Here is a 21,797-nt window from a genome sequence, read left to right on the forward strand (position 1 = left end):
GGGTCAGGGACCTGTGCCTTTGGCCTAACGAGCTTTGCGGTCAGGAGTTCAGCGGCTCACCCACAGGGGACAGGTGACCGCCTGAAGGTCTCCTGGCCTGTTTCCTCATCAGTAAAACCGGGAGAACTGGAGGTCCCCCTTGACAGGGTCATTGCTGCGTTAGAACGGCTGCTTGTAGCGGGCTGGCCTGGAGCCCCTGACCGTCGGTAAGGACCACCAGGAGGAGGGTCCGGCGTGGACAGGCGGCAGGCAAGGGGCCAGCGGGGCCCGCCGGCTGCGGCTGTCACGTGACCACGGCCACACCCACTCACACCCACGCTCTCCCCTCATTGGTGGATCAGCAGGATGGACAGCCGCGAGCACCAATGGAAGGCCGGGCATCAGTTCGTACTGCTTGGCCGACACCATCCGGCCCCTGTAAATCGGCCGCGTCCTGCCCCGGGGCCCGGACGGCTCAACGCATAGCCGGCCGCCCGCCGGGCCCTTGACCTGAGGGCTAGCTCTGGGGTCCCAGGTCCTGGCCGCTCGCATGTGGCCCTCGGCCCAGCGGAGCTTGGAGTCACAGGAGAGGTGACAGCCGCTGATCTGTGTCCCCGCCCGCGACTTTGAGAGCACCTTCCATACAGAGTCTCGCCTGGGAAGTGGCGGGAAGAAACTGAGGCCTGAGGTTCTGAGAACCGGGCCAGGCAACGGTCCCACGCCCCAGCTGGCCCAGAAACACATCTGGCTCCCCCGCGGAGGGCTGCTTCTGCCACCTGACGCCTGAGTTGTCAATGCCTTTGGCTGCAGTGTTCCACCCACAAAAGAGATGGAGTCCGAGAGAAGCCTGGGGCCTGGCCGTCCCACGCCCTGACCTGCCCCTCCGGTGCTGGGTGTAGAGGGCGGTGGTCAGCAAAGCGGGCCCCACGAGAGCAGAGCTTGAACACCTCGGGCGAGGGGGTTCAGGAAGGCTTCCTGTTTCTGGCTGAGGGCCCCAAAGAAACACAGCGCTCTGCTCTGTGACCCAAGGCAGCACCACTCAGGGCTTGTGGTCCAGGGACAGACGGAGCTCAAAGGGGAGGAAGGCGGAGGCCCGGGTACCGGCCAGCCTCAGCACATGTGAGTGGCGAGTCTGCCAGCGGTGTCTGGGTGTCAGCGGTAGAGCTGGGTACCCCTTCTATGTGGTACCAGGTGGCACCGTCCCGCTTGGAAAACGTCGCAACACGGGCTCTGCCCACAGCCAGACTGACACAGGCTATCATGAGAGACTGGAAATGCATTGCTGTAATACCCATCAGGTGGAAAACAGAGTGCTTAAACGAATGAATAATAACAGATGGAAGGTCCCAACTTTACACCAGTGAAGGCTGGCACCCTCCCAGCTTCTTCCTGCTCCTACTCCCCCCGCCACTCCCAGAGGAGGGGAGGGAGCTACCCAAATGGAGTCCAGCCACCGGGCCAGAACTAGGACACGTGACCAGTCCTCGTTCATGGGGAGGGAAGGCACCGGGGACCCAGAAGAGCCGTTGGCAAAGGAGTGTCTCCCCTCTCCTGGCCCTGGCAGCCACCAGAGGACAGGACCCAGCACAGGAGCAAACCGAGGGAGGCGAGAGGGGCTGGGCAGGGGGAGGGCAGCCCTCAGACGGTGCTGAAACCAGGCCCCTGCTCCTGGAGTGGGGGCCCAGCTGCCTGAGGGCCCGTGACCTCACTCCCGCGGGTCTGCGTCTTCTGGGGTCCACGCCGTAGCTGGTGGAGCTGAGGCCAGCCGTGCGCCTCTCTGGCTCCTCCATCCCGCCCCTGCACAGCCGCTGGAAGGCAGCCGGAACTTCGGGGACGTGAGGCTGTAGATGACGGGGCTGATGGCGCTGTTGGTGTAGACACAGGTGCGGCACAAGAGGAGCCCCCAGGGGTCCAAGAAAGGCCAGGCCACAAAGGAGTAGAGGAGCACCAGTGTGCGGTAGGGCATCCACAGGACGGCAAAGAGTGGCACGACTCCACCAGCATCGGGGTGACCTGCAGGGCGGGAGGGCAGGGGTGGGAAGGCCCTGGCACCCGGCACACCAAGTGACCGAGGGACATGGCTCCTGCCTCAGGGCATGTTTGCTAAGTGATGAGAACGTTACTACAATAATCACTCAAACTACCACTGCGTATGGCTCTGGGCTAAACGTTTCCTGTGCAGGAGCCCGGGGCCGGCATTCAGAGCTGCGCTGGTTGATACGCTCATGAAATAGCCCCACTTCAGGTGGTAAATACTCACTGCCCTGAGCCCCCTGGCGCACCCTATCCCCCAGACCTCTCAGACGCCCAGCAAGTGAAGACCGGATGCCTGGAGCGGGGCCTCGGGCCCGGGGTGACACAGGAAGGCCCCAGGTGGACGCTGTGGCACTCAGGTTACGTCCCCTGCACCGGGCCCTCCAGTGGTTCTGTTTTCATCTCCACATGAAGGACGAGGAAGCAGGGAGTTCCCTGGTGGTCCAGTGGTTAGAACTCGGCACTTTCACTGCCAGACCCAGGTTCAATCCCTGGTCTGGGAACTAAGATCCCGCAAGCCACGCAGACAAAAAAAAAAAAAGGAGGAGAGGAAGCAGAGGCTCAGAGTGAAGGATGACACGGCACATGCACCACGAACCAGCTTCTCCTGCAGCCCGCCTGTGCTCACCACTGTCCTGAGTGGCCCAGCCAGCCACGGTCATATCCCCATTCTACACCCCTATCTGTTCTTTCAGCCCAGGAGTGAGTCGCCAGGCCCAGAAGACAATCCTGTCAGGAGGGGGGCTGAGGACAGGGACACTCTGGGCTCTTCCACCTCACTTCCAGCTGCCAGCCCAGGGTCCCGGCTTCTCTTTGAGGGAGGAGGGTCAATGGTAGGGGAAGGGGCACATGTCCTGGCCACCTCCGAGGGCAGCCTCCACTGACCCACACAAGGAGCTTCCTATGGGCCCCAGAACTGAGGGGAGGTCTCAGGGGGGCCTGTCATCTGCTCTAGGCTTGGGCCCTCCCTGCTGCCACCTTCAGGATGCAGGGGCAGTGGGTGGGAGCATGGGTGCTGGAGCCGGCAGGCGTAAGCTGTGTGACCTTGGGCAGCCCACTTAACCTCTCTGAGCCTCCCTCTTCCACTTGTGGCATCAGGAGAATAGCAGTGTCCTTCCCGGGTCTGTGGAGGGGTAGTGGGGAGAGGGGTCCCCATGAAGTCGTCACTCTTTTGCCCCAGGAAGTTCGACATCTCTCTGTCCATAGCTTTGTGCTGGGGCCATGCTACACCCCGAGTGCAGCAGGCCTTGGCCGCTCTGTGCTTGTGGCTCTCCCTGTCTCTCCATCTCTCTCTCTGCCTCTGTCTCTCCTTCTCTCTCCGTCTCTCTCTCTCTGTCTCTCTCCCTCTGTCTCTCCATCTCTCCCTCTGTCTGTCTCTGTTTCTGTCTCTGTCTCTGTGTCTCCCTCTCTGTCTCTCCCCCTCCACTCACATCTCTGCTGCTCATCCACAGGGGCCCTCTCTGCTCAGCCTTCCCCCTGCCTCAGCCTCTCCGAGTGCCCGTGTGCTTACATGTAGGACCTGTGCACACCTGTCTGGGGCTCCAAACGTATGGGGATCCCCCTGAAACTGGAGAGGGTGCAGCCCCTCTGCTCAGAACCCCAGCTCCCTCCACTCAGAGCCAAGTGCTTCTGGGGCCCCCCATCCTTGCTGACCCTCGGTGCACCAGGCCCTCTCCCTGCCCCCCTCCCCCGCCACCTGGACCACTTCCCGGGTGTCTGCTTGGTCACCTCATATCTTTATTCAGTCATCACCTCAGCAAGGTCTTCCCGAACTTTCCCCTAAACTCCCACTCCCCCAGGCTCCATTTCTTCCTCTGACAGGGTCCATGTTTACTTGTACTGCCGTGAGCCCCGGGGCCGGGATGTGTATCTTGTTCTGTTCTCCCCTGTGTCCCCGCACCTAGGAACTGGCCTGGCACACAGTCAGTGCCCAAGGGACACCTGCCGAGTGAGTGGGTGGACGAACGAGGAGCCAGCACCCCCTCTCTGTCCATTCACGCCTCTGCCGCATCTCCCTGCCTCTCTGCAAACCGACCCCGCCCACCCCTGCTCCCCACTGGCCACCCCTGCCCACCTGCTTCCTGGAAGAAGGGGAGCCTCTGGCCCCGGAGCAGCTGCCCGCTGCACCCCGCCTGGCCCACGGAGCTGCCTCCCCTGGGTTCCGGGCTCTGGCCAGTCCTCATCACCCCCGTGCTGGCCCCCGAGCTGGTCCCCGAGCTGTGGCAGGTGGGCCGGGGAGCTCTGGAACAAGACCGCTGGTCCCCGAGCTGTGGCAGGTGGGCCGGGGAGCTCTGGAACAAGACTGTCAGTGGCAGAGGTGAGAGGAGAAGCCCGCTTCCCGGCGCCTGCCCCCGCCCTTGCCGGTTTCCTGCAGGGTCCCACACAGCGTCCCCTCCATAAATGGGGAGCAGACTCAGTTTACCAAGGCTCGTGGCCAGGAAGTCCTGGCCTGCAGGAGGGGTTGGGGTGTACCTCCCTCTCCGCGGCGAACGCGGGACGGAGGAGTTGGAGGCACAGATGCCCAGCCGGTGTGGCCGCAGACCCACTGCCCAGCCAAGCTTTGGGAGACGGTGGGCAGCCCGGCAGCCGCCAGCACAGTAAGGTCTGCCAGGGCCAGGCTGACCAGGGAGCAGTTGGTGGGCGTGTGCACGTCCCGTGTGGTCAGCACCACCACGGCGTTGCCCACAATGCCCACGGCGCACACAAGGAACACCAGGAAGACCGAGACCATCGTGTACTCGGGGCTGGGGACGGCATCATGGGAACCAGGGCCACGGCGCTGGGGCTGCCCGGCCCGCTCCCGTCTTCCATGATGGCTGTGCAGGCGCTGGAGGGGGAGGGGACTCCGGGAGGCGTCCACACCAGCGGCCGGGCCTCACGCTGCCTCTCCAGAGAGCCTGGCCCCACGGACACGCAGGGACCGGGCGCCCGTGACGTGACTGCTTGGCCAGGCGAGGGACAGAACAGGGATGCTCCTTCTGGCCTGTGCCGTAAGTACAGTCAGTGAGCCGCTGGCTCTGCCAGCCTCAGTCCCCTGGAACGTAAATGCAGACGACCGTCATACCTAAGATGCGAGACGGAGCGGAGGTTACCTGGGAGGACGCGCCTCCGGAGCGCTCAGCGGCCAGCTGCCCCCTGTCACTAGGAAGCCACACAGCACGTCCAAGCCCCAGCAAGCTCATCTGTGAACCTGGGGGAATCAAGACACCTGCTTCTCAGGGACACGGTGAGAGTCCCACAAAACGGCAGGCACGGAAATTTTGGGGCCCGGAGCCTGGCACCTGTCGCATGTCCGTTACTAATGTTAAACTTGAGGCTTTAATCACCCTGGGCCTCAGTCTCCCCATCCTTCAGGGGGTCCTAGCTCAATCCCGGGTGGGCTGTGCGGAGCGGATGAGACGGGAACACCCAGGGCATCCGCAGGGCCCCAGCCGCGGCTACGCGGGCTCTGCTCCCTCTTGCTCTGGAAACGCCAGGGTCAGCCAGCCCCCCTCCACCCATCGGGGTTCATAGGCACCCCTCTCCCTTCTCAGCTCCTGGAGTGATGGCAAAAAGGGTTTGTATCGTGAGCGGATTGAGGGGTGAAGTCACAGCTGGGACTCAGGCAAACGGGTGAAGGCCCAGGGCACACGCAACACTGATGCCACACGATACACAGCACACGTACACACGCACACCACGCACCACGCACCTCCAGCCTTTAACCCCATAGGTGTCACCAGCCAGCAGTGCCGCGTGCCAGCTCCCTCAGAGCGCAGCCTCGCCCCTGGCAGCCCCGCCTCCCCGCTGGACAGGCGACCCAGGACCAGAGCGGAGCCGGAGCTCTGCTGAGCAGACGGATCCAAGGCTGACCCCACCAGAGCTTCACAGGGGGGCCCCCGCTGTGGCCACGGGGCAGGGCCCAGGGCGCAGAGTTAGGGCGGGGCTGGGAGAGAGCTGGTGGCCCCAGGATGCCGGCCACACGCCCACGCACACATACAATACACACAGCACACCTGCACCGCACACACGTGCAACAGTCACATGGTGTTCACACACGCGCATACGAATGCTGCCCACACAGACAGCCCAACTGCCCCTGTGCACAGCAACACACAGAAATGCAGACACACACAACACACGCGAACCAAACCCCCTGCACAGCATACCCGCCACACACAACGACACACACACACACACACGCACCCACTTCTGCATGCACACACTTACCCACGCACACCTGTACCCACAACACAGGGGCCAAAAGCACACACAAGTACACGAATGCACATCACAACCCAGGCATCTGTGCTGCAGCTAAAGACACACCCCGTCCACGCTCACACACCAGGTGCACAAGCACCAGAACACACGCCACACACCTGGGCCCACAGGCGTCTGCAGACACTCCCACACACGGATCCACGCGGCCTGAGGCCCCTCGCTCTCCCGGAAAAGAGCCTCTCTCCCGTTTAGCTGGAGGAGACGATGGCCCCAGGGTCACAGCAGCCGCCGCGACCCCAAAGCCGGCGGCCCGGGGTCAGGACAGACCCAGAGCTCTCCCAGCAGCCCCCCACCCGTGTGCAAGGGCCCCTGCGGCCCGGCGCTCATCCGGCGGTCCCTGCCGCCTCGGTGTCTCGGGGTCCCCCTCCTGCTCACCTCCATCCCCCTCCTGCCTGCGCGAGCCTGTCTGAACAAAGCCTTCCACCGGGCGGGCAGCCGGGACCACCGTCTCCCAGCTGAGAACTTACCCAGCGAAGAGCCTCAGCACCTTGCTCCTGCCAGAGGGGGACAGAGGCAAAAGAGAGCCGATCCCACAGCAAGGCTTCTGGTTCTGCAGGCTGCAGTGCCGCCCACAGACGTGCTGCGTGCTCACACGCATGCGCCCTCGCCAACCTCTCCCCGCCCCCCGCCTGCCGCCCTTGCTGGGCTGGAGGCAGCCGAGGCAGCTTCCCCCGCAGGGACACCTGTGAGAAGAAAGCCCAACCCCCTGCCTTCCCCAGGCCACAGGTTCGCCAGGCTGGGAAGGACCCCGCTAGCCCGCTGAGCCCCTAGAGCCTGACAGGAAGAGGCGGAGACCCAGGGAGGAGGTGGGGAGGGCGTGAGCTGGTCCCCTTACCTGGGAGGCTGGGATTACCGGGGCGGGGGGCGGGGGGCTCCGATGTCTGGAATCTGAAGGTGAGTCTGGTGTGGGGACCGCCCCCCGAGGGCCTTCCACTGTGATCTGGAGAGGCGGAGGGGACCCTGAGCGGAGCGCCGTGCTGGCTGGGAGGCTGAGGCCCGGGCAGAGGTGCAGGAGCGGGACTGGGGCCCTGGCTTGGGGGCTCCAGGGAGCAGGGGTGCCCCACCCTTCCTGCCGGGCTGGGGCTGCCGCTGTGCACCCCACGGCTGGCACACCTTCTCTTAGCCCGAAGGGGCCCCTCCGCTGGCTCAGAAAGCAGGAATCGCAGCTGGCACCCCCAAATGGCCAGCGGCCTGGCTCTTCCAAGGCATTTAAAGTGCAGATTCCGGTGCCAGGCCCGGATGCCTCAGGCTGGAGGGACCTGGGTAGCGTGCGGTCCCTGGCCACCAAATGGAGCGTCCAGGCGAAGTGCCCTTGAATACGTCTCCCAGAAAGACCAGCGACACCTAGTGTCTTTTCTTGCTTCTTCACGTCTTGATTTTGGAGCACAGTATACGCAGGGAAAGGTGCACGAAACATGAAACCACGGTTGAATGAGTAAAGCGAGCACAAGGCTGCCACGCCCGCCCCCACCCTGGGGGCGTCCCCATCACTGTCTTGTGTCGTGCCCGCCTCGGAGCTTTCTATAACCAGAGCCACTGCAACTGTGTCCTGCTTATTCGCTGACACCGGCGGGTGGGAACTCCCCTGGCTGTGTTAACCACTCATCCGTTTCCCCTGCTGTGTGATTCTGTGCCGTAGGGCTGGGCTGCAGCATGTCCACGCAGGATGGACTCTCAGTGCACTTCTGGGTTGTTTCCAGTTTGGGGGAATCAGACGCCACTGTGGTGAACACTCCTGTACGTGAATCCTCGCTGAGTGCATTTTCATCTGCTTGGTCCCTAAGATGTGATTCCCAGGACCTGGCTGGACACAGAGATGCGTGGAGGCGGGGGGAGGGCCGCTGGGGAGGAGAAAGGGCGGCAGAAGCGACAGCATGCCGGGCTGGCTGTGGTCCCACTGCCCCAAACATGGCAGCCCAGCTGCCCACTGGGGCTGCCTGGAGCACTGGGAGGGCCACACGGAGGGCTCCGCAGTACCCGGTGGGCAGGGGATCTCCCTGGCTCTCCCTGCCACCCCTAGCCCACCTCCTGCACCTCTCGCCTCTCCTCCAGAATGGCCCTCCCCTGGGAATTCCACTCCCAGGACCGCTCTCGACTGCTGTCCTGCTGTCTGGTGCTGAAATCACCAGGCTAGACCACAATCTGTCTCCAGCCTCACATTCGGCCCTCGCGCTACACCACTCGCCTGGCTCTCGGGCGCAAGACTCCTCTTTCTCTCTCTCGGACAGGAAAAAGGTGCCAGAGGGGCAGAGGCATCGCCGCCCGGCACCTATGTATAGACTGCCTCACCCGCCCTGAGTTCTCACCCACTAGCTCACCTGTGGACAGACCACAACCCGCAGACTTGCCTGCGTCTCCACCCGCCGGGTGCCCCTGGAGTCCTGCAGCCAGCAACACCCCGCCCGAGCAGCCCAGAGACCCTCGGTGGCTTCTCCCAGGTATGACGCAGTTACGGAGCTCTTGTTCACAGTAAGGCAACTCGCTGACAACTTAGATGTCCACTCAGAGTGGTAAGGACTTGATGCTGTGTCCCCACAGCTGGATGTCTGGCAGTTAAAACAGATGTGGTTGAGAAAAACTGATGGGCACGCGATCCGTTGAGTTAAAGGGTGGGCTGCAGATCGTAGGTGAGCGCTCTCACCTGTTTGCAAAATGTATTCGTGTCTAGTAGCAGCCATCGTCCAGGAGCTTGGCATGTGCCAGGCGTGGGGCCCGGCCCTGGGCATCTTGTGTGGCCATCACAACTATCCCCTCATGGTGACGACTGTTATTGTCGCCGTTTTTCAGAAGAGAAAGCAGAGCCTCACAGGCACAAGTTGGTTAGCTCAAAGCCACAGAGCTAGTCAACGGTAAAGCTGGTATCTGAACCCAAATCTCTCCTTCTACAAAGTTGGTGTCCTAGGCCACAGGCTCCAGAAATGTCTGGAGAAAAGGGACACCCAGCACTTGGGTCACCTTGTTTCTCTGTCTGCATCGATAAACGTGGGTTGATTCTGTAGTTAGGAAAAGAGACAAGGGATTTCCCTGGTGGCACAGTGGATAAGACTCTGAGCTACCACTGCGGGGGGCCTGGGTTCGATCCCTGGTCAGGGAACTAGACCCCACATGCATGCCACAACTAAGAGTTCACATGCCGCAACTAAGGAGCCAGTGAGCTGCAACTAAGGAGCCAGCCTGCTGCAACTTAAGACCACGTGCAACCAAATAAATAAATATTTTTTTAATATATTGTAAAAAGAAAGAAAGAAAAGGAGATGAAATGCCCCACTGAAAGGCTGCCTGTCTCATGGGATCCTTCCTGTATTTGGTCCCAAGGCCCTCCACCTTGATGCCCTGCTACTCCCTGGAACCATCTAGACGTCTCCACGGCCCAGGATCCAAAGCGTAAATGTCTGGTCCTATGTCAGAGGCCCTTCTGGCTGGTCGGTGGCCACACTGTCTGGTTAGTAATGAATATTTGAGCAGCACGCCTGCGTATTTGTGGCCATGGGTTCTGCTGGAATCTGGGCAGAGAGGAGTGGATGGCTCCAGGCCAGGTGAGGAAGGGGTGGGGTGGGAGGTGCTCCTGGAGAGTGACGTGATGTCTGTGTCAAAGAAGACGGAGGCAGAGACAGAAGGCTGTAGGTATAAAGAGACTAGGCAGGGTGGTGCTTGAAAGGGGAAAAGTCACACTCAGGCAGTGAGCTCACACAGAGGCTGGGCACCTGTGGGTGGGGCGCCTGGTCCCCGCCATGGCACTGCCCCTGCCGCCTTGGTCGTCTGGTGCCAGGTGACTGGCCACCCCCAGCGCAGGACTGACACTACAGCATGCTTGTTATCCCGCCTTTCTGCCGGCGGCTCTTCTGCACGTGAGGATGGCTGGGACGGTGTCCGGCTGCCTGTCTAGTGCCCACAGGGAGGATGGGCCGGCTGGACGGGGCCTCTGCCTCTCCCTGCAGCCAGACCAGCAGACAACCGGGCTCCCGACACGACAGCTCAGCACCCTGTCCCCTGCGTCGCCAAGGCCCAGCCAGACTGAGGGGCTGCTGGGGAGCTCAGTCCTCGCAGGCAGGCAGGATCCCTTGGGGCCGTCCTGGAGCCCGGCCACCACAGTCTACTTGTCTTCAGCATAGGAAGCTGCCGGCTGGACCACAGCATGGCCTGCGGGTTCACATGGGCTCTGTTGGTGGCCGAAGTGGAGGAGGGTGTTGGGGTGTGAAAGTGCCGCACCCGGGTTGTCCACCGTGGGAGGGAACCCAGGGTCCTCGATAAAGGCCTTGAGGTGGGAACTGAGCTGACCTTCATCCCTTAGCTCAGTATTCACTCATCAGGACCTCCCTGGTGGCCCAGCGGTTAAGACGCCGCACTTTCACTGCTGAGAGCATCAGTTCGACCCCTGGTGGGGGAACTAAGATCCCACAAGCCGTGCGGCGAGGCCAAAAGAAAAAAATCATTCATTCATTCACCAGAACCAGCCTGCCCAGGCCCTGCTGTGCGACGGGCCCTGGGGCCACAGAAACAACACAGCTTCAGGCGAGGAGGTCCCAGGACCCCTTTCCCCTAACCTCCCAGCAGCCTGTGAACGTCATGAGACAGGGGCAGGCAGCCACCCGTTGGCTGGGTTTCAGGGTTGCCCCTGGATGTCTCCAGGGAGGGAAGGAAGCCAGGTGGGGTCAGTGCCGGGAACCCCATGAGGCCAGGATGGAGCCTGGAGGGACGAGGGGTCCCACGGGGTCAGCACCCCTGACGGTGGAGCCCATCCTTTCCTGAGAGTAGAGCCCTCTCACTGCGTCTGCATAGGGGCTGCTGCGATGTGAGTGGGGTCTGGATGAAGATGGGGGAGTGTGCACGTGTGTGCACGTCAGGGCCCGCACATAAGCCTGCGCCCACCTGTGCCCTTCACCACGTGACCGTGAGCTAGTGCAGGGGACGGACAGCATTTGAACGTTCAGGAGCCTGAGGCCCTCCCAGCATGGGACCCCAAATGCCCGGACTGGCGCGCCCTCTGGTGGCTGACTGGCATCCGGTCGCTTGGAGAGGCGAGGACGACTGGTTCCCTCCTCCCGGTGGATCCGTCCAGCAGATTCATTTTCGCATATGGGGCTTTCAGACAGAAGCCCTCGTGCGGGGCTCACCCTCGCCCCTGGACAAATTCATAAAGACACACACGCATACGCTGAGGCATTTGGGGCGGGGTCGAGGGGATGAGCCCTGAGCGAAGGCAGAGGGCAACGTGAGCCCTGCACCCACCGTGGCGTCGGGGCACAGAAAGGAGCAAGCACAGCGGTGCTGAGCTGAGGAGGCGGGACACACCGGTGGGGCTCGAGGGGAAGCTCCCACCCTGGGGAGAACCTCAGGAACCAGCGGAAAGCACCTGGGGGGGAAGGGCCGCGGCGCGGAGCCAACAGTGTGCGGCACTGGGAGAGACAGGTTGCAGATGGAGCCTGCGGACGGGGAGGTGGGCGTAGAAGGCCTCCTCCCCGGGAGCACGGACCAGCCCTGGTGACTAGAAGCAAATCTTAACAGGGCCCAGTGATCTGCTAAAACCACCTGCCGGGAAGCATGAAGCGTCGCCTTCTTTGGGAGTAGATAATTCATCCACAACGTCCCACAGCAAATTGAAAATACAAGGCGTGTGCTGAAAAAGGGCCAGCTCGCTGAAAACCAGGGGAAACGCGGCAGACCCCCGGGTGATCCAGACGCAAGAGCTGTCAGACGGGGGCTTTCAAATAACCGCCTGCCGCGCCCTTCTTGTCAGTGCCTTGCTTAGGAGCCTCCCGTGGCCCCATGGCTCCTCAGCGGGGCACCCAGCGCCCCCTCCCACCTCGGAAGCAGCTTCGCTTCACCCCTGTATAGATTTATGTATAGATTTCTACACAGAAGCTTGGGATCCATATGTTACAATGCTAAACAATTACAATCTTGGGCTTCCCTGGTGGGGCAGTGGTTGGGAGTCCGCCTGCCGATGCAGGGGACACGGGTTCGTGCCCCGGTCCGGGAAGATCCCATACGCCGCGGAGCGGCTGGGCCCGTGAGCCATGGCCGCTGAGCCTGCGCGTCCGGAGCCTGTGCTCCGCAACGGGAGAGGCCACAGCAGTGAGAGGCCCGCGTACCGCAAAAAAAAACAAAAAATAATTACAATCTTGTAAGTATTGTGTGATATTACAATCACCTGTAAACATTTGGGCCATTTCTGGGTTTTGCCTTTGTTCTTTCGGTTATTACGAAGAGACCTATGAACATCGTTGCCGGGATGGGCAAGAGAGTCCCAGGCCAGTGGTTCTTACTCTTTCCCGGGGCCTGTTAACCTGCAGGCCGCTGGCCCACAGCCAGAGATTCTCAAGCAGCAGGAGTGGGGCAGGGCCTGAGAATGTGCATTTCTAACAAATCCCCAGGTGCTGTTGCTGTTGACGATCCAGGGACCCCGCTGTCTAGGGTGGAGCTGCTGATCCCGGGCTCTGCTCTCACTAATGCCATGCTGTTTCCCAAGGTGGTCGTGGCCCAATGCAGATTACCACACCTTTAAGTTCCCATCCAGCGTTCCACGATTATGGCCGTGCAGATGTCTGTCACAGCCCATGGCCACAGCTATTTTAATGTAGGCCCATTGGCTCAGCTGACCCAAAGGTGACCACACGTATTGTCCCACAGAATGTGGGGGGATGTGCCAGTTAATATCACCGTGGCTGCCGGTGACAGTGACCCCAAATGACCAGGGCTGGATGAAACAGATGTTTACGTTTCTCTTTTGTAACAGCCACAGCCAGAGTACCTTAATCTGGAGACAGCCTCATTCACTAGGTCACTTGGGTTTTGTGGTCCGACTGCCTGGGGTGGAATCCCAGCTCTTAGATGTTACAGTTTCTATTTCCCTGACTATAAAACGGGGAGAATGGTGGGGCTGCCTCCCAGGATTCCACGAGATCGCTGGGCACCAGACCTGCTGTGAGTCCATGTAAGGGCAGATGTTTGTGCCTGTCACCTCCTGTCTCTTCCTTCCCTCCTGAGAGGGAGGCAGCAGGGGTGAATAGCCCCACTTCGCAGAGCCGGAACACTGAGGCCTAGAGAGCACTGCTTGCATCGTTATACTTGGGGAGTCAGTGGCTCAAAGTCGAGGATTCAGATTCAGAGACCTGGGTTCTAATCCCACCTTGGCCATTTTCTGTCTTTCTAAATGCACCTCCCCGCCCTCCCCCCCCCCCCACACACACACTCCAGATGTTGAAAACACTGTGATTAGTAACCCCAGGTGGGGGGCCGGGGGGGCCGGCACGGCCCGGGGGTACAGAGCCGGGGCAGCACACTCAGGGTCGGGTTTTGTCTGGGGGCAGAGGGAGCTGCTGGAGGGGCCTCAGGCCGGAGTGATGAGATTGGAGCCAATCCGACATTTAGCCATGTGGCTCTGAGTGCCAGGAGAGGGTAGGGCTGGGGCAGTGTCACACTGGGAAAGGGGGGGGGGCTGGCGCTGTGGTCTTAATCCTGGCAGGTGGTGAATGTGGCTGGATCCAGAGGCGAGGGGAGGGAGAAACGGGAGGACACTCAGACATTCACCTGTGAGGAGTCCCCTCCCCCAAGCCTCTCCCACCGCCTCTCAGCTCCCACCCACCTCCTGTCCTCTACCATCTCCCTTCATTTCTTTCCTTTTGTTTTTTAATTTTCATTTATGTATTGATTGATTTTTGGCTGCGTTGGGTCTTTGTTGCCGCGCACGGGCTTTCTCTAGTTGCGGTGAGCAGGGGCTACTCTTCGTTGCGGTGCGCGGGTTTCTCATTGCGGTGGCTTCTCTAGTTGTGGAGCACGGGCTCTAGGAGGGCAGGCTTCAGTAGTTGTAGTATGCGGGCTCGGTAGTTGTGGCTCGCGGGCTCTAGAGCGCAAGCTCAGTAGTTGTGCACAGGCTTAGTTGCTCTTTTCTTAAAGAGATTCTTAAAAAAAGAATAGCTTTATTCTTAAAGAGCTTTATTTCTTAAAGAGCTTTATTTCTTAAAGAGCTTTATTTCTTAAAGAGCTTTATTTATTTATTTCTTAAAGAGCTTTATTTATTTCTTAAATAGCTTTATATCTTAAAGAGATTCTTAAAAAAAGAATAGCTTTATTGAAGTATAATTCATATGACATAAAATCTACCCTTTATTAAATTAATTTTTATTGGAGTATAGTTGCTTTACAATGTTGTGTTAGTTTCTACTGTACAGCAAAATGAATCAGCTATACATATACATATATCCCCTCTTTTTTGGACTTTCTTCCCATTTAGGTCACCACAGAGCATTAAGTAGAGTTCCCTGTGCTCTACAGTATGTTCTCGACAGTCGTCTATTTTATACCTACTGTCAATAGTGTATATGTGTCAAACCTAATCTCCCAATTCCTCCCACCCCCCAAAATCTACCCTTTTAAAGTGCACAATTCAATGGTTTTTAGTATATTCACGAAGTTGTACAACCAGCACAACTGCCTGACTCTGGAATATTTTCATCACCCCTAAAAGAACTTTTGTCCCCATTAAGTGCTCATTCCCCATCCCACCACCCCCAGCCCCTGGTAACCTCTCACCTACTTTCTGACTCTGTGGATTTGCGTCTTCTGATATTCCATGTAAATAGAACGTATTAGTCAGCTCAGACGACCATAACAGATACCGCAGACTGGAGGGCTTCAACTACAGACATTTATCTCTCACACTTCTCGGACCTGGAAGTCCAGGCTCCGGGCTCTGGCGAAAGCCCCCTTCCACCTTCTTGTGTCCTCTTACGGTTGGACTACGGCATCTCTTCTTAGACAGAGTTCAGTCTTCTGTATGGCTGAGTAGTACTCTACTGTATGGATGGGCCACATCTTTTTTTTGGCCGTGCCACACGGCTTGTAGGATCTTAGTTTCTGGACCAGGGATCGAACCTGGGCCTTTGTCAGTGAAAGGGCCAAGTCCTAACCACCAGACCCCCAGGGAATTCCCTGGACCACATTTTACTGAGCCATCATCAGTTGATGGACACCTAGGTTGTTTCCACTCTGGGGCTGTTGTGAATAACACTGCTGGAACATTCGTGTACAGGTTTTTGTGCACACATTTCATTTCTCTGGGAGTGACATCACCGGGTCAAATGGTAGCTCCATGTCAATGCCCTCAATTTCTTCTCTCGCTCGTGCATTCACACATGGTCCACTGCAAAGTGAAAACGTGGGCCCCTTGTTGAAAAATGATTAAGAGTCTTAAGGCGAGGACAGCAGAGCATTCGACCAAGCCCAGGGTCCCTCTAAGGGCAGGTTCCTATTGTAACATGGACAGTTTGATGCTCTGCAGTAGGCTCGGTGTGGCTCCACCCTGATGGTTGTGAAGGCAGTTGGTAAGCTGTAAAAATACTCCCAATGCCACATGATGTCCTTCTGATCAAGGACATTAAGCTGATTGCATTTAATAAGATACAGAGCTGTTTATCCACGTGGAAAGAGTGTAAAATTTTAAGCTCTGATATTTAAACGCAGTATCTTTTTTTGTTGTCGTTGTTGTTGCAGTACGCGGGCCTCTCACTGCTGTGGCCTCTCCCGTTGCGGAGCACAGGCTCCGGACGCACAGGCTCAGCGGCCATGGCTCACGGGCCCAGCCGCTCCACGGCATGTGGGATCTTTCCGGACCGGGGCACGAACCCGTGTCCCCTGCATCGGCAGGCGGACTCTCAACCACTGTGCCACCAGGGAAGCCCCTAAACGCAGTATCTTTACAAAATGATTAACTTTTGTGTTGAGCTGATTATTATTTTGTTTTTGTTTCTGTTTTTTGAGCTGATTATTTTTAAGAAATCAGTGTTAAAAATTCAACTGAGTAAACTTGAAGATCTAATTTGCTTTATTCAACAATTTATGAATCAGGCTGCATGCCATCTAGCAAGCAGAAAGGCTTCTAAAAGCTGTACAAAATGGAGGTTGTTATAGGCACAGGAGGGTGGGACAAGGAAGTTAAAAGGGTGGGTTACTTCCAGCAAGGGCACCTTCCTTCTCTTAAGGGATGCAGGGGTCTTAGGCAGATCACCTCCCTAGTGCTGACTGATGGGTTTAAATTACCACTCTAGGGAGAGGCTACAACTTCAATTAAATTAGGTATTAAGTCTTGATAGGCTTAGCATACGTGACTCCATTTTGGACCTGTTGCTACTTTTTAACAACATTGGGAATAGTTCTAAATGCTTAAGCTTTCAGTGGTCTATGTCCTTTTGCCAGCCGGGAGTCCTATTTTTATTATTTGCTATGGGGAAAATCCCACCCTGGAACTCTCATTCTAAGACAGCACACAAAAAAAATTTGCTTTTCAATTTATAAGCTAATTAAGGTTGATTTTTACTACTGAGAACTTTATGGTGCTTCCAGCAAATAGGTTACAAGCCACAGTGTGGTAAAATCCACCAGGACTCTATGAAATTTTCTTTTTAGTTCATCCTGTTTCTTAACCCAACGATAACACCACAAAATGATGAAGCAAACTTTTCAACACTGGATTGCCTACAAAAAAATAATAAAAATTAAATGTTTAAGCTTTGACATTTAAACTCAATATCTCAAAAAAAATGATTAAATTTTGTGTTGGACTGATTATACTTGATAAAGCAGGAACTATTTAGTCGCACAGAAATAGTTTTTAAAAAATGTTTAGGCTTCATTCTTTCGAAGATTTCCTAATTGAATCACCTGGATACATCATGCTTAAGATTCAGTCAGAAATACACCAGAGATGCTCTCTAAAATAATCGGTGGGAGGTTGGATGAAACAAAATGATTAATCATCAATAGCATTACGTACTTATTTGTGTCTCGACATCACATCAACTCTGTTAATTTTATTATGTCGTCATTTCTTAGAATATTTGTTATACAAATAAAAATAGTTTCTTTGTAAAAAAATGTTTAGTCTTTGACATTTAAACTCAGTTTCTCGAAAATGATTAATTTTGCGTTGCATTGATTATATTTAACAGAGAGGGAGCTATTTAGTCCCCGGGAAGAAGTTTAATATGTTTAAGGTTTGCTATTTAAACTCATTTCCCGGAAAGGATTAACTTTGGCTGGGACCTCTTCAGCCAGAACTTAGCAGGTAAGTTCCGAGCCCCGAGGTCGCAGGACCCACCTCCGCGGGTCCGCTACCGCCAGCAGAGCGCACTGCCAGGTGCGAACCGGCGCTCGCGGGTCACGAGACCGCTCGGCTCGCGAGGCCCTCCCTGCGCCTAGGCGGGCGGAGCGCCGGCTGGGAGATCCGCCCCAGGGGCGGTGCCCCGGCCGCGCCTGCGCCGTGCTATCTCGGGCGGGCGCGCGCCGCGGGGCGCGCGGCCGCGCGGAGGCCGGAAGGAAGCGGACGGAGGGCGTGGCAAGCGAGGGAAGCCCGCCGGGCCGCAGACAACCGTCGCGGCCTGATGACGTCGCACAATGGCCGGCCCCCGCGGGTAGTGGAGCCCGTTTGTTCCGCCCGCGTCGCGCCTCAAGCCGGAGCCTGTGAGGAGCGGAAGGGCTGAGGGACCTCATCTCCGCGCCGCCCCGACACCTGCGAAGCCGTGGCCCCCTCTCTGCCCTTGCGCTGAGGTAAGTGATGGCGATGGCGGGAGGCCGGGCCGGCGGGAGGAGGAGGCCGAGGCGGCCGGGCGGGGAGCGTGGCGGCGGCGCGGAGCCGAGGCCCGGGAGCCCCGCCGCCTCCGCCTCCGCCTCCGCCTCCGGGGAGCGCTCCAGGCTGCCTCCAGCCGAAGCGTGGCTCTCGGGCCCCGGGAAGGGGAAGCTGAGCTAGGCACGATCCCACGTTCCTTCCGGGCGAGCCGGCCTGGGGGTCCTGGACCCCCTCAGGTCGAGCGCCCGACAGCTGCTTCCGCTCTCTGCAGTGGGGTTGATCTCCCGAAGCTGTCATTTCTCTTCCGGGATATTCGCGTGGCATTGCTTTCCGCCCACAAGGATGGGGTGGGGGGCGGAAGGAGGCACACGGGTTCGCCCTCCGGATTGGGGATAGGCTCTTCCGGAGCTTTGAGCTCCCCGGAGCCTCCTGGAACTTGCTCCCTCGGCTTCCCGGAGGCACAGGTAGGACCTATTGGCTGTGTCCCAAGACGCGAGCCACTCTTTGGAATAAAATTCCTTGTGCCCCTTTGGTTAAGAGCCCAAAGGATGCCGGCTCATTGCTGGGAGAACCTAAGACTTAAAGACTTTCAGCCTTACTCCTGCTAAGACTTCAGTGTTACTGACTACTTCATGACAGCTGAGTTTGCCGGCTAGAGTGGTTGATCATCTTAAACGAGCTGTTCAGCTCTCTATCTGTGAGAGCAGGTCAGTTCTTCAGATCAATTTGGGGAGAATGGACGAAGGGAGCATTTAGAGACATAGCAGTGCTGTCATCTTTTCTCCTTTGATTCTCATCTCCTTCGTGTTGCCTGTGGAGTGGTCCTGTCCCAGAGCAGAGGTTGCGATTCTCAGGGTGAGCCTGGACCCAGGCTGATTCCCGCTTCCCAGGCAGGGGAGTCTTTGCCTGATGATTTTACAATCTGAGCACATGTGTGGAGCCCAGCCAGCTCTGGAAACCAATCAGGTGTGTCCCAGAGGCTGGAACGTGTCTCCGGTTCTGGGTGGGAAACGATCAAACACTGAAGAGGTTTTTTCCTTTTTCACAGATCATCTCAAGGTGAGTGCTTCCTCCCTGAGGAGTCGTTTGATGTCAAGTTTAGTCAGTTTGGGGATGGTGTCTATCACCAACCTTGACATCCTTCCTTTGGATGTTGTAAATCCATGAAATTATGAGTCTGAATTTTAACCAGATGTACCAGAACTTGGGCATTCAGATAGGGACTGCTCTGTTAAAAATCATTATCCTGGAAGGTTAGGCTTGTATTTCATTGGTGCTCCTTTGCCAAAACCTCTTTGGAACTGCTGTTTTGGTAGTAAATATACAAGCCGTAGTAAATATACAAGCCATAGGAGAAAAGTCAGTCTCATTCAATACTCACACCCCATGTTTGACCAAAACCCATCTTACCTGGCTTGGGAACTCACCTCACTTACCAGACCAGGCTCTGAACAGCTTCCTGCCGTTTGTCAAAGTGACCCACCGTGAGAGAGGGAAGACTTGCTGCCACTGAGAGTGCCAGGGGAGTGTTCTGCAGGTTCCAAAGGTTGCTGAGAAGGAAAAGCTCCCACCTGTCGTGTACTGTACCAGTGTCCTTGCAGTCAGGGCGCAGCCTTCCAGAATGACCGCTGGGAAACGAGGCAGCACCCACTCTGTCTCAGTTCTAGAATAGTCTTCTAAAAAGTAGGCAGTTACTTCAAGTTTCTTTCTGGCGTGCAACAGGTAGTTTATCAAGTAATGAGACTTTGTGATTTATTCAAGCAGCGTCTCTCAGTCCCCGTCTGCCAGTGTAGTACGCTGTGGAGACACAGTGATGGACACTGTTATTCTGTTCTCCAGGCAAGTTCACTGTCTTGTGGGTCAAAGGACTAAAGAGTTCTAAACTTTGCCAAGAACGCTCGATGACGGGTGATTGATTGTGTGAGAAGAAAAGACTGAGTAAGAATAGTGAGCCTGGGGGTTGTGAAGACGTGCAGACGACCCTCCATTTCACTGTGTGCATTTAATAGACCACATGGTTTTCTTGGCTCCTGACACAGAGCACATACTCAGATATTGGCCAAATTGAATTAATCTCAAAACAGGACACCGACGCCCAGAGAGCCAGTTAACTCGCCCAGAGCGGGGCCCGGAACACACACCGTCTTCTGACCCCCAGGGACACACCCCTTCTGTGCAGCGGGGTGTGACTCAGGTTGCTTCTGATAAGCAGGAAGATTCTTTGGCATGTTTTCCTCTGCAAGCTGTTCACCTGTGTGTAGCCTCAGATTGGAAAATCCCAGGAGGTTCCACAGGGAAAGAAGAGATGGGACCCCTTTGCTCAGGAGATTGTCAGAGCCTCCTAAGGGTGACTGTGTGTCCCAGTATGCCTAGGACAGCCAGGCTCATGCCTGCTGTAATGGTTAACAGTGCCCCCTTTCAGTCTCAAACACGCCCCCAAGTTCAGACAATAAGTTATATGGTAGCTCTGCTACCAAGTGCCAGCCATTTGCTGAGCTCGGAGAACCCAGGTGATTCTGAGCCCTTCCACTCAGGACCTTCATGGGGCCGGGGGCGGGGGGTCTCCCAACAGACTTTGCAAACAGATAGTTGGGGTATACAGTGTGGCGAGTTCCGGTATGTAGTAGAATAATGTACAGCGTACTTAGGGCAGGAGTGCTCAGTGGGTGGACCTCAGGAGGTTTTGAACTCTGAAAGTGGGGGATAAATTGTGTATGTCCAGGTTTTTCTAGGGAGAGGAGCCATCCCCTTCCTCAGATTCTCGGAGCAATCCGTGCTGCCCAGAAGGCTGACAGCGCTAGTCCTCCCCGGTAAGAACAGGTGCACACAGGGCCTTTCGCTCTACCACCTTCTGGTCAGCACTGAAAACGGCCGGTGAGAGGAGGGAAGTTAGCTTTGTGCTTGGAAGGCTGAAGTGAATTCCATAGTACAAACTTTGGGGGGCGTGCAGGCTCCGCAAGTACTTCTTTTTTACACACAGTGCAGCAGCCTCAGGGTTTGAATCGGAGGCAGCATTTCCCGTGGTGTCGGGGTAGAAGTGTGCGCCTTTGTGAGGGCTTCTCTATGAGATCCACCTTTAGTGTAAGTGCCTGAGGTTCAAGCTTTAGACACATTGAAAATAAAAGTGGCTGGTGTCACAGGTTGATCCCATATGGTCATCACTGTTCTTTAATAGTCTGTATGGATCATATAGTTACTTTTCCATCTCCGTGAAAATGTGTCTTTTTGGTTCTAGAAGGGCTAAGATAGCAACCTAGACGGATCCGCACAGACCTTTAGAAGGGAGAAAAGAACGACAGGCAAAAGGTACTGCTTCAGTAGAAGTCCCCGACTTATGTGAGGGCTCTGTTCCAAAAAAGAACGTGTAAAGTCAGTTAGAGCTTGGGTCCCATCTTCCTGTCGAAACAAGGGCGGTAGGTGGGGATTAGTCCCTGGGCAGGTAGCAGGAGCTGGTTTCATGCATCGGGCCGGCGCCAGCACTGGGCACCTGCTCCGGCAGCCGCTCGGAGATGCAAGCCCCGATCGCGCCCCGTGGCCACGTGCCTTGGTTTCCTTCTCTGTGAGCGGGGCAGCGCCTGTTTGCAGGGTTGATGCGAGGAGCTGGGTCGAGTGCCTGGTGGAGTAGTGGTCTCTCAGCAGGTGGGGGACTTGATCTTATCGCTCACGTGGTCGTGCACAGGTGACTATCTGGCGTGTGCTGGATGGCTGTTTCCTGAGCACCCAGGAGGCTGACCGCAGGCTGGTGGGGAGAGGGGTGTGGGTATTGGAAGCCAACAGGCTGATCTCATTTAGGTGTCGCAACGACTTCTACAGCGGGTGCTGTTTCCCCGTATTTCAGATGAAGAAACTGGGGTCTGGCAAGTTTACATAATTTGCCCAAGACCCTAAAGCTGGGGAGCAGCAGCGCCGGGATTCGGGTTCTGACTCAGAAGCCCACACTGTGTGCCCTGTTCCATGT

The 21,797-nt window shown here is 57.1% G+C and overlaps 2 protein-coding genes across 4 annotated transcripts in view; one reads left to right on the forward strand and one right to left on the reverse strand.

Annotated features, from left to right (window-relative positions):
- Window positions 1-1,245: 1,245 nt before the first annotated feature.
- LOC137215588 (uncharacterized) lies at window positions 1,246-7,708 on the reverse strand. Its single transcript, XM_067721000.1, has 5 exons — window positions 7,390-7,708; window positions 7,112-7,216; window positions 5,078-5,203; window positions 4,088-4,315; window positions 1,246-1,992 (listed from the first exon to the last, which is right to left on the reverse strand). The coding sequence occupies exons 1-5, from the start codon at window positions 7,691-7,693 to the stop codon at window positions 1,685-1,687; spliced, it is 1,071 nt and encodes a 356-aa protein (XP_067577101.1). The 5' UTR covers window positions 7,694-7,708; the 3' UTR covers window positions 1,246-1,684.
- A 9,920-nt stretch (window positions 7,709-17,628) lies between these two features.
- The window catches only part of ZC3H18 (zinc finger CCCH-type containing 18), a 51,016-nt gene continuing 46,847 nt past the window's right edge, over window positions 17,629-21,797 (forward strand). Inside the window, exon 1 of one of the 3 annotated variants that reach the window (XM_067718821.1) lies at window positions 17,629-17,820. The gene's annotated coding sequence lies outside the window, so the exon portion shown is untranslated. Of the gene's footprint in view, window positions 17,821-18,166; window positions 18,304-21,797 lie in introns of those variants that run through there. The other 2 variants (XM_067718823.1, XM_067718822.1) reach the window with 2 other exon arrangements.

The sequence above is a fragment of the Pseudorca crassidens genome, chromosome 20 (genome assembly GCF_039906515.1).
Source record: "Pseudorca crassidens isolate mPseCra1 chromosome 20, mPseCra1.hap1, whole genome shotgun sequence".
NCBI classification, from domain to species: domain Eukaryota; kingdom Metazoa; phylum Chordata; class Mammalia; order Artiodactyla; family Delphinidae; genus Pseudorca; species Pseudorca crassidens.

What these genes read in the sequence shown, in the direction of transcription:
- LOC137215588 (XM_067721000.1), bottom strand. Translation starts at nt 7,693, where the DNA reads ATGTTTCGTGCACCTTTCCCTGCGTATACTGTGCTCCAAAATCAAGAC. An exon ending in CGCTCCGTCTCGCATCTTAG is followed by an intron (nt 4,316 to 5,077) that starts GTATGACGGTCG and finishes TGCCACTGACAG; the next exon opens with TCTTGTTCCAGAGCTCCCCG. An exon ending in CCCCTTCTTCCAGGAAGCAG is followed by an intron (nt 1,993 to 4,087) that starts GTGGGCAGGGGT and finishes CCCGCCCTGCAG; the next exon opens with GTCACCCCGATGCTGGTGGA.